Source organism: Artibeus jamaicensis, unplaced genomic scaffold, assembly GCF_021234435.1.
Source record: "Artibeus jamaicensis isolate MK-2021 breed Jamaican fruit bat unplaced genomic scaffold, CSHL_Jam_final contig_47, whole genome shotgun sequence".
Taxonomy (NCBI): Eukaryota; Metazoa; Chordata; class Mammalia; order Chiroptera; family Phyllostomidae; genus Artibeus; species Artibeus jamaicensis.
Genome location: NW_026521848.1, coordinates 1,375,751 through 1,386,088, shown reverse-complemented (window position 1 = coordinate 1,386,088; position 10,338 = coordinate 1,375,751). Strand labels below are relative to the sequence as shown.

Sequence of the window (10,338 nt, the reverse complement as noted above, 5' to 3'; positions counted from 1 at the left end):
CAGCAGGGGGAATATAGTGGGACTCCACTCGGCAGACATCCGGGATACCCAGGTTGGCTGCGAAGACGAGACTCACGTGGAAGCAGAGGTGCCTATCCCAGAGCGACAGAGCTCACTAGCTCCCAACAAAAATGGAAAGAAAAACTAAAGGCAACTAATTTCACAAGTAACACAACGTTGGCCCCTTGTATCTGCAGGTTTTGAACCCCCCAACATGGAACTCTGCACTGGACGTGGAGGGCTAAGGGACTTGAACATCCCTGGATCTTGCTATCACGGTGGTCCTGGAAGCACTAGCTGTACTTGTACGTGCACATCCCAGAGAAATTTCCTCAATGGTGGAAATGTCACATGCTGTAGCCCAGTGGTAGCAACTGAGAACCCACCACATGTTGGCTTTTATTACACAGCAGGCACACCATCTAAGTCCTCAGAGCCATGTTCTGAGCCCCACGAGGATGGTTACATTGAACATAGCTGGGACTTGCTTTAAGGGTGCCTTGGGGACCTCTCCCCAGAACAGTGTTGATATCCTGGAGGAAGCCAGGCAAGGGGAATCCACCCCATTCCCCGACCCTGTGGGCTTCACGGCCCACAGTTGCTGACTTCAGACTCCACCCACAGTTTTCCCTTTCTTTGTATTAAAAATTACAGATAGCACACTCCCCTGCTTTCCCCAGTAATGCAATTTAAACAACAGCAAAGAAACAGAAAAAGATAAAAACGAAGTCATAAGGACACCCTACTCAACCAGTGGCCCAGAACCACCCCCATCCTGGCTGTGCCCGCAGGCCAAACAAACTCCACCACAGGTGCAGGGAGAGACCAGGTTGGCTCCGACCTGCCTTCCCACCCACACCAAACCCAGAGTGGCGGCTTCTGGCTTAAAATCCAGACTAGCAACAGGCTGGACACATTTCCTATCATTCTTTTCGCCGAAAACCCACCACAAAAGATAACACAATCCATGAAACCTTAAAACCCACGATCACTTTATTATAAAGGCAAAAACTCTGATGGGCTTATCGGTAGGATTTCTGGTAGCGAGCACGGGCACCAGGACCTCCGAACTTTTTGGATTCGCAGCGACGAGGATCCGCTACCAGCAGGGTCCGGTCATACTGGATTAGGATGTCTTTGATCTCTTTCTTCGAAGCCTCATCCACATCTGGAGATGCGAAATGGGGAAAGACTCAGACAGCTATAGAAGCATACACCTACTCTCTGAAGCTAAATGAATGCCAGACCTGGTCCTTGATTTGCCCTCCACCACCCACCCACCTGTTGGGAAGGACCCATTCCCACTCACATTTCTGATAATAAGCCACCAGGGCTTTGGAGATGGACTGGCGGATTGCTGTAAACATACAAAAACAAAAAAAAAACAAAAAACAGTGTATCAGTTTTGTGACAGTCCAAGGGAAGGGCCTTGCTCCCAGAGCTACCTCCCACTCAGTGTCTAGTTCCTGGGACTCACCATAAATCTGGGCCACATGACCACCACCCTTCACGCGGACTCGGATGTCCACGCCGGCAAATCGCTCCTTCCCCAGAAGCAGAACAGGTTCCAGTAGCTAAGGAACGGGGGGCGCAACAGGGTTTGGATCATGGCCTGGGCAGCTGAGTCACCGTCCCCAGTATTCTTCTTACCTCTCTCCAAGTAGCTTCTGCCACCACTGACCTCAAAGTACTAGTGAAAGAGGGCTGTGCTGTTACTGCAAGGCCCTCTTACATAGCCAGAGGCAAGGAAGATTTGAAGACAGATGTTACTGCTCAAGGCACCCTGTGCCTGATTCCCATCTCAGACTGGTTCTTCAGCTCAATAATAAAGAAATTTTTCAGTCCCAAAGCTGCCTCTAACAGTGAAAGACACTTTTGGGCTATGCCAGGTGCCTTTCCTGGATTTCCCACCTGAGCTCCCCGTCCTACCTTTAAGCCTCACAAATTTCAAGAGAAATTACCACCAAACTGTAACCCAAGCCATGCTCTCACCTTGTCAGCTACAGGCCTTCTGCATGTGCCCAGACACTTGTTTTACCTACTTTAGGCCTCAGCTCCCAAGTCCCCCCTGCCTTCAAAGTCTCCCCTGGACTCAGATGGCAGCAGCTTTGCCTGGACACCCCCACCTCAGCCCCAACTACTCTGGAGCAATGCCTGGCATTGGATCCATTCTGTCTCCCCAGGCGGCAGGGCCTGGGGCCATCTGGGTCACCGATGTGTCTCCAGCCCTCTAAGAGTGTGCAAACAACACCTTCAAACACACCGACGATAAGAACAAGCTACAATACTCAATGCCTGCTAAGGATCTCAGACCCTACCTTATTAAATTCTAATTAACCCTGAAATTTAAAATAGATTTGCTCTGGCTGGGTAGCTCAGTTGGTTAATCGTCCTGATACACCAAGGTTGTGGGCTCCATCCCTGGTGCGGGCACAAATGACAATCAACCAATGAACACATTAATAAGTGGAACAACAAACTGATGTTTTTCTCTCTCCCCACCCCTTCCCCTTTCTCTAAAATCAATTTTTTTAAATGACATTTATTTACTTCCTTCAAAACAAAACAAAACAAAACAAAACAAAACAAAACAAAACAAAACAGGCCCTGGCTGGTGTAGCTCAGTGGATTGATTGAGCTCGGCCTGCGAACCAGAGGATTGTGGTTTGATTCCCAGTCAGGGCACATGCCTGGGTTGCAGGCCTGTTCCCAACGGGGGGACCCATGAAAGGCAACCATAGACTGATACTTCTCTCCCTCTCTCCTTCCCTTCCCCTCTAAAGATAAATAAATAAAATCTTTAAAAGAAAAGTAACAGACTTTGCGAGAGACTCTAATTATCCTCACAACAGCCCTTCGAGGTAGAAATTATCCCCATTTTACCCAAGGATGAGAAGTTATCTGCCTCAAGTAACACAGTCTAACAAAAACAGAAACCAGACTCCAATCTCTTTCCATTCTGAGCCAAAGAAACTTAGGCTCAAACAGGGAGGACAGGAGCCCCTCACAGCCACACACGAAAACCCAAATTCCCTTCCCATTCTTTTAAAACTTAGTGAGTTCCTACAATGTCCAGAGGAGTGGAAGATGACAGTCAGTTGTAAACGTGACACACATCCCCCAAGAAAGCAGGCTGCTAAAACTCTGGTAAAGCTCTTGTCAACTAGCCCCCAAATGAGTGGACTCCCAACGTCCCAGTTTTCAAAAGCACCTTCTTCATCTTCAACACCCGTGGTTTGTTTTTTTTTTTTTAAGATTTTATTTACTTATCTTTAGAGAGGCAGGGAAGGAGAGAAGAAAAATACCATGTGTGGTTGCTTCTCATGCACCCCCTGCTGGGAACTGGCCTGCAACCCAGGCATGTGCCCTGACTGGGAATCTAACCGCAATCCTTTGGTTTGCAGGCCCGCGCTCAATCCACTGAGCTACACCAGCCAGGGGCTGCATTTTTAAATTGAATTTACCGGAGTGACACTGGTAAATAACATTACACTAGGTGTACAATTAATCCTGTAATACGTCATCTGTATATCGAATTGTGTTTACTACCCGAAATCAAGTCTCCTCCCATCACTATGTATACCCTTTATCTCCTTCTACTTCCCCCTACCCTGCCTTTCTTAACATCCACGTTCTCACTCTTACCTTAAGCTTTTACCACATCTTCTGTACCCCTAAAACCACCATCGCCAAATACTCCATTTTTTTGGCCCCAACTCAGCCTCTAAACATCCCATTATTAATACCAGATCCTTCCGTTTCCGATATCAACGTACTCCAGTAATCTGTTTACCACAACATCCCTGTCCCAAAGTCCTCCACTCAACCCAAACTCCCGTATTGACTCCCAGCACCTTGTATTGGAGCGTGCGGGGCTCGATCATCTCCAGGGGCCGCCCGTTCACCTTGATGAGACCATTGCCCCGTTTGCAGTGCGCCACCGCTGTGGCCGTCTTCTGCGGAAAGCAAGGGGAAAGAGAACCAGGCCTCGTGAGCTCAAGGTTCCGGCTCCCATGTAGACTCCCGACCGCTGCCCATCCACCTCTCCCAACCCCAGGCCTCCCCCGACCCCTCCCATTCGGCTCTCGGCTCACCTTGCGTCCGAAGACCTGCACGGACTGCAGAGGACCTTTGGATGGCATCGCTGTAGCCGCACGTGAACGAGGGATCCTCTCTCCTCGGCGACCAGACCGGAAAAGGAAAAGCCTACACCACCCCGGCGATTTTCAGGGTCTGCGCAGGCGCATTGAGCGTCGCGTCGCGACCAGAAGGAGCTTTACGGCTCGTGTTGTAGCCAGGGGGCGGGCCTTCGGATTGGCGGCAGGAAGGCGGATCCCAAGAGCGGTGGGCGGGACCTGGGGAGGGCAAGAGGCGGGGCCTGGGAGTGGAAAGGGGCAGACAAAGAAGGGTGAGGAGTAAGCGCAAACAACTGCTTCTCATTTGCATTCGGCTCTTTAATAATTTCCCTCCGACCCCTTCCCTACACCCCACTAAAATTGATTCTTAATCACTTATTTTTTCTTAACCCCTTCTAAAGAGTCCCTTCTTAACCCCTCACTATCCACAGTCTTCCTCCCCTCTAGCTTGTCTCCGCCCCAAAAGCCTCCTCCACCAGAATCTTCCCTCCGGAAAGAAGGGAAGTTAAGCAAGAAGTTAAGCAGGTTCCCGGATTTAGGATTCCTAGTCCTTTTATTCCCTGGGATGCTCCCGTCGTGCTTCCTCTCCCAGAGTTCTTTTCCTCTTAAGAGTTCCCTCCCGCCCAATCTACCTTTCAACAAAAGTTGCTTGCTTTTAAAGTCTCCTCTTCCTAGAGTCCTGGCAGAAGTCCACTCCCAGATCTGCCTCCTGGGCAGACTTCTTTCCCTGAATCTCCCTCCACTGAAGGGCCTTCTCCCCAGTCATTCCGCGGAGAGTCTTCCTCTTCTCAGGACCCTACCTTCCGACTCTCGCTCTTCTTCAATACACCTTTCCCAAAACCACTCTTGTAGAATCCCCCTTCACAAAATCTTCCTCCGTTTCAGAGCCCTCTCTCTCAAAATCTACCATTCCTAAGAATTTTTTTCCCTTCAGAGCCTTTCTCCAGCAACTACCTTCCCTGGAATTTGTCTTTTCTAGAATCTTCTGCTCCATAGAGACCCTCCCTCTGAAATTGTCCTCTGCCCTAGAATCCCTACTGGATCCCCTAAATCATCTCTTCGTTCTCTCCCCCAAATCACTTCTCTAGACTCCTCTCCACAGATACCTACCTTGTTCCATCCTACCCCCTACTCAGAATATTCCCCTCCCAGTCAAGAGGCTTCTCTCTCAGGGCTGCAGGGTGCTCACAGTTGCCTCAGTTTTTCTGGGAGCACTGGTCTGGGGTCCAATGTTCAAAGGGTTGTGGTGACTCACCCTGTCCCTGGAGGCCTGAGTCAGGGTCATAGGTTGGTAAGCGAGTCTGAGACAGAGGGAGGATCCTCCAGCCACAGTCCATCTCCAAAAGGGTGAGAGAGGGGAAGGGGGATGGAAGAAGGGAGCACCCACAGCCTGACCTGGAGGGACTCTAGACAAGATAACAGCACGAGAGAGACAGACAGACAGACGGGCACACATGGGGGACAAAGACAGAAGGGGCAAATGGAAAAGAGGAAAAAGGAGAGACACCATGTCAGTCAGAGACAGACCCAGAAAACACAAGCAATGGAAATTCAGAGGCAGACAGGCCAACGCTCAGAAAAGGAGACAGACAGGTATAGGCAGGAATGGTGATTCCAAGATACTTGAAACAAGTTAAAGCAGAAAGGAGAGCAAAGACCCCCCAAATATGCACCTGCAGACACTGACAAGACCTAGCACAGTGTTTTCTAATGAGAAGACAGGCCACAGAACACGCACACTCTCACACCACATTCTACTACCTTATGGGCCTATTGGTGGGTGGGTGTGGAAGGCTTCCAGTGTCCAGTGTCTCCAGGGTGATCCTCACACCGTTGCCGAGTCTTCTAGCTTTCTTGGGGGGAGGTGGGAAAATTGTGTCAGTAAGCTTCCTAACTTAGGCCCTCCCTACTCTAGGGTCACTGTCTTCCCCTGCCTCTTGGAGAACATTCCCTATGTATCTGTGGATTGAGTGGAGCTGGACAGGAAGGAAATGGGGCACACCCTGCAGTCTTTTTTTTTTTTTTTTTAAGATTTTTATTGCCCTGGCTGGTGTGGCTCAGTGGATTGAATGCCAGCCTGAGAACCAAAGGGTCACCAGTTCAATTCCCAGTCAGGGCACATGTCTGGGTTGCAGGCCAAGTACCTAGTAGGGGGCACTCAAGAGGCAACCATTGATGCTTCCCTCTCTTTCTCCCTCCCTTCCCCTCTCAAAATCTCTTAAAAATATTTTTTAAGAGATGTTATTTATTTATTTTTAGAGAGGGGGAGGGAGAGAGAAACATCAATGTGTAGTTGCCTCTTGAGTGCCCCCTACTGGGGAATCTGGCCTGCAACCCAGGCATAGGCCCTGGCTGGGAATGGAACTGGTGACCCTTTGGTTCTCAGACGGGTGCTCAATCCACTGAGCCACATCAACCAGGGCAATCTCTTTTTCTTTCTTTCTTTTTTTTAAAAAATATTTTATTTATTTATTTTTAGAGAGAGGGGAAGGGAAGGAGAAAGAGTGGGAGAGAAACATCAATGTGTGGTTGCCTCTCTTGAGTCCCCTGCTGGGAACTGGCCTGCAACCCAGGCATGTGCCCTGACTGGGAATCGAACCGCGATACTCTGGTTCGCAGGCCCGCGCTCAATCTACTGAGCTACGCCAGCCAGGGCCTTCTTTTTCTTTCTTTAATATGTAAGTATATAGGTTTATGTTATGCAGGAAAAAGTGCAAATAGTGTCTCTATTTGAAAATTAGGGAAAAAGAGTATAAATCTCACTTGATAAAACGTCTCAAAGAAGGCAATATTTTGCATCTCAGACCGGAGATGCAGTCTTTTGATTTGCTCCCTCTCTGTGTACCTTTTCCTTCCAGGACCCTGGGCCACTGAGATCAGAGAAAGCCTGGGGGTGGGCAGGGTGCCCATGTGGCCTGTCTGGATCATCCTCCTGCTGATAAGGCCTTCGGGGGGCCCAGGACCACCCCTCTGTCCTCGGGAGCCTTTCTACTTCCTGGTCGCCATCATGAAGATGCTGGTGAGGAGCAGGAGAGGAGAACCAGCAGACAGGGGCAGGGAAGGGGTGAGGTGGGGGTGTGTTTGAGGAAGGTCAGGCTCTCCCCCTCCAACATCTGATTCTCTTTCCTACCCCCAAACTGTAGGAAAACAAAAATGATGGCACTCTCTACACCCCAGATGATCTCTCAGTAAGTATTTTATTAGCTCCCTAGTGAAGTTGGAAGTTTGGGGAGAATCCACTAGGCTTGGATGCCTTGAATGTTAGGGGCAGGAGGCAGTAGGGCTGGTGTGTAGATGTCCGGTCCCCAACCCAGCCCCCAACCTTGACCAATATATTTTGTTCACCGCTCTCTCTGAAACCTAGAGCAGTGACTGGCACATAATAACAACAAATGGTGGTGATTATAGTCACACATAAATAGCACTTACTCTGTGCCAGATACTATCTAAATGCTGTAAGCGTATTAGCTTATTTACTCTTCACACTGGTTCCGTGAGGTACACAGGGCCAGCGAGTATGGATGTGAAGGTTGTGTACTATACAAAGGTCCCACATACACAGGGACAGTGTTCACATCCTGGACATGTTTGTCAATTTCCAGCATAGAGCAGTAAAGCATTTTATTTTTTTAACAAAATAGCATTTAGAATTGTTTTAAGGAATAAGTGTCTCTTTCTTTTTTTTAAACTTTTTTTTAAAGATTTTATTTATTTAGAGGGGAAGGGAAGGATAGAGGGAGAGAAACATCAATGTATGGTTGCCTCTTGTGTGTCCCTTGCTGGGAACTGGCCTGCAGGGAATGGGCCTGCAACCCAGGCATGTGCCCTGACTGGAAACCGAACTGCGATAGTCTGGTTCGCAGGCTCGAGCTCAATCCACTGAGCTACACCAGCCAGGGCTCATAAGTGTCTCTTTCTAACTTACACAGGTACAGTGGTAGGCTAGTGTCAGCCCTCAAGATAGGGATTATTCAGAGCTCTGTTTTACAGATGAGGAATTGGGTGCCCAAAGAGGTGAAGAGACTTGTCCCATGCCCCAAGTCAGAAAACCTGGGAGTGGGGATTTGGGATCAGGCCCTTGCCCAGAGACACCAAGTCACTCTGTCCCCACAGGTGTGTCCTGCTGAGACTCTAGGCTGCTTCCGGCTGGAGCTGTCTGTGATTGGGTTTGAGGAGGGCCCATCTGTGGGGACTGCTATATTTCGGCTACAGCGCCTGCTGGATGCCCTGGGGTCCCGGCTGTGGGTAGCAGCCCAGGGCCATTGTCCACCCTGTGAAGAACATTCCCAGAGACCTGTCTCTCTCTTCCTGGCCAAACTCTTGGAGTTATTACAGAAGGCTTGTGCTCAGCACCTACCCTCAGCATGAGCCTTGTAGGATGCAGACTCCCTGGTACTCCTGGAGAGAGTGGGTGAAGACAGAGAGAGGACACTTGATCTCAGCCCCCACTCCCAAACCCTGAGCTTTCTCCTTCTGAGCCAGAGATGCCCCTGGAGCCTCAGAAGCCAAGGGGAGGAAAAGGGAAGAAGGAAAATATGGTGAGATCTGAAGTCTGAAGATTTTGACCTACTGGGACAAGGGGTTGGATAATTGGCCCCAACTACTTTTATTCTCCCTCTTTCAGAAACTCCCTGCTCTCTCTCTTTCCCAGGAAGGGACAGAATATTGTCTAGGTGTCTATTAAACTGATCCCCACCCCTTGAGGACCAGGAGAATCTTGTGGTTCACATCCCTGGCTGCAAATAATTGCCGCCTGGAGAACTTTCAAGTAATACAGATGGCCAGGCCCCAGCCCAGAGAATTTGATCATTGGTCTCTGAGGGATCTCGAACATCTATATTTTTTAATCAACTTCACTGAGGTGTAATTTACATACAGTAAAAGGTGCCCATTTTAAGTGCACATTTCATTGCATTCTGACAAATGTTTAAAACACAAAGCTACATTTCCATTGCCCCAAAGCAATTTTCATGCCCCTTTGCAGTTGATCTCCACCTTCAGTCCTAGACACAAACTAATCTGTTTTCTGTCTGTATAGATTAATTTTGCTTCCCTAGAGTTTCATATGAACGGAATCATATTGTACATATCCTAGTGCTGGCTTCTTTCACTCAGCATAATGCTTTTGAAACTCATTCAAGTGTGTATCAGTAGCTTGTTACTATTACATTTCATGGATGTGCTACTCCTCGGGATGGCATTGGTTGTTTCTAGTTTGGGGCTATCATGCATCTCTCTCTCTTAACCTTCTTAAGTATTCTGATGTGCTGCCAGGATTGAGAGTTGAAAACCACTGATACACCAGGGAAGAACTTTCCATGGGGAGAAAATGACTGTTCCCTCTCTTTCCTGGAGTAAATGTCTTTCCGCAGAAGTGTCAAGAGGCTGTTTATATGTAGAATCCTATTGTAAACAGCTGCTGTGTAGAGGGATCAAGCTTATAGGAAGAGGAACATTTCTGTAGGGTACCAGGCCCTCCCCAATCTGTCTTGGGTACAATTGGGGGGATTGTTGGATTGGAGCTTGTGCTTATGCAAAGGTGCACCGGTGTATGCTCTCTCTGGTAGCTGCCTTGGGACCCTGCTGGCAGGCAGCCCAATACCAGTACATTCCCCTGTAACTAACTAGATGTATATTAAATTTCTGTAAATTGAATCTGGGGGTCTCAATGCTTATGGGAGAATTAGCAATGTGTTCTAAGCTTCAGAATTCTTTCCCCCATCACGTTAATTGTTCATACCTCTCCCACAGGCCTGGCTGTCTTTGCCATCTCTGACGAATAATTATTTTATTAATACAAATATTCACATTTAATCAATTTGGGGACAAGGGCTTTAGAGTCACCGAAACTTGGGGAGGATTCTTGGGTCTGCCACTTTTCAATTAGTTTATCCTTCTGATGTCAGTTTCCTTGTCTGCAAAATTTCCTAGGGAATATTTTTGAGTGTCTATAAAATAAAGTATGACTTCTTTGCTAATCCCCTGCATCCTCGTAGCATGGCATGCTGCGTTAGTGGTCTGGACTAAATTCAAGCACTTATTTCGGCTAGAAAAGACCAGGTCCTAGAGAGCATAACTTTCCCCACCATTTGACTCTTTCAAAATGTCGGCTCCAGGCTTCACATTAACACAGCCACGCCACTCTCAAGATGGCGTTCTAACAGCGCGTCTTACGGAAGAAGCCCCTGAAATCTCGCGTTAG

The 10,338-nt window shown here is 48.5% G+C and overlaps 1 protein-coding gene across 1 annotated transcript; it reads right to left on the bottom strand.

Moving 5' to 3' along the window:
• Window positions 1–975: 975 nt before the first annotated feature.
• Window positions 976–4,208, bottom strand: RPS16 (ribosomal protein S16). The gene is made up of 5 exons (XM_037133341.2): window positions 4,095–4,208; window positions 3,855–3,956; window positions 1,478–1,574; window positions 1,310–1,357; window positions 976–1,168 (listed from the first exon to the last, which is right to left on the bottom strand). The coding sequence occupies exons 1-5, from the start codon at window positions 4,140–4,142 to the stop codon at window positions 1,023–1,025; spliced, it is 441 nt and encodes a 146-aa protein (XP_036989236.1). The 5' UTR covers window positions 4,143–4,208; the 3' UTR covers window positions 976–1,022.
• Between the last annotated feature and the right edge of the window lie 6,130 nt (window positions 4,209–10,338).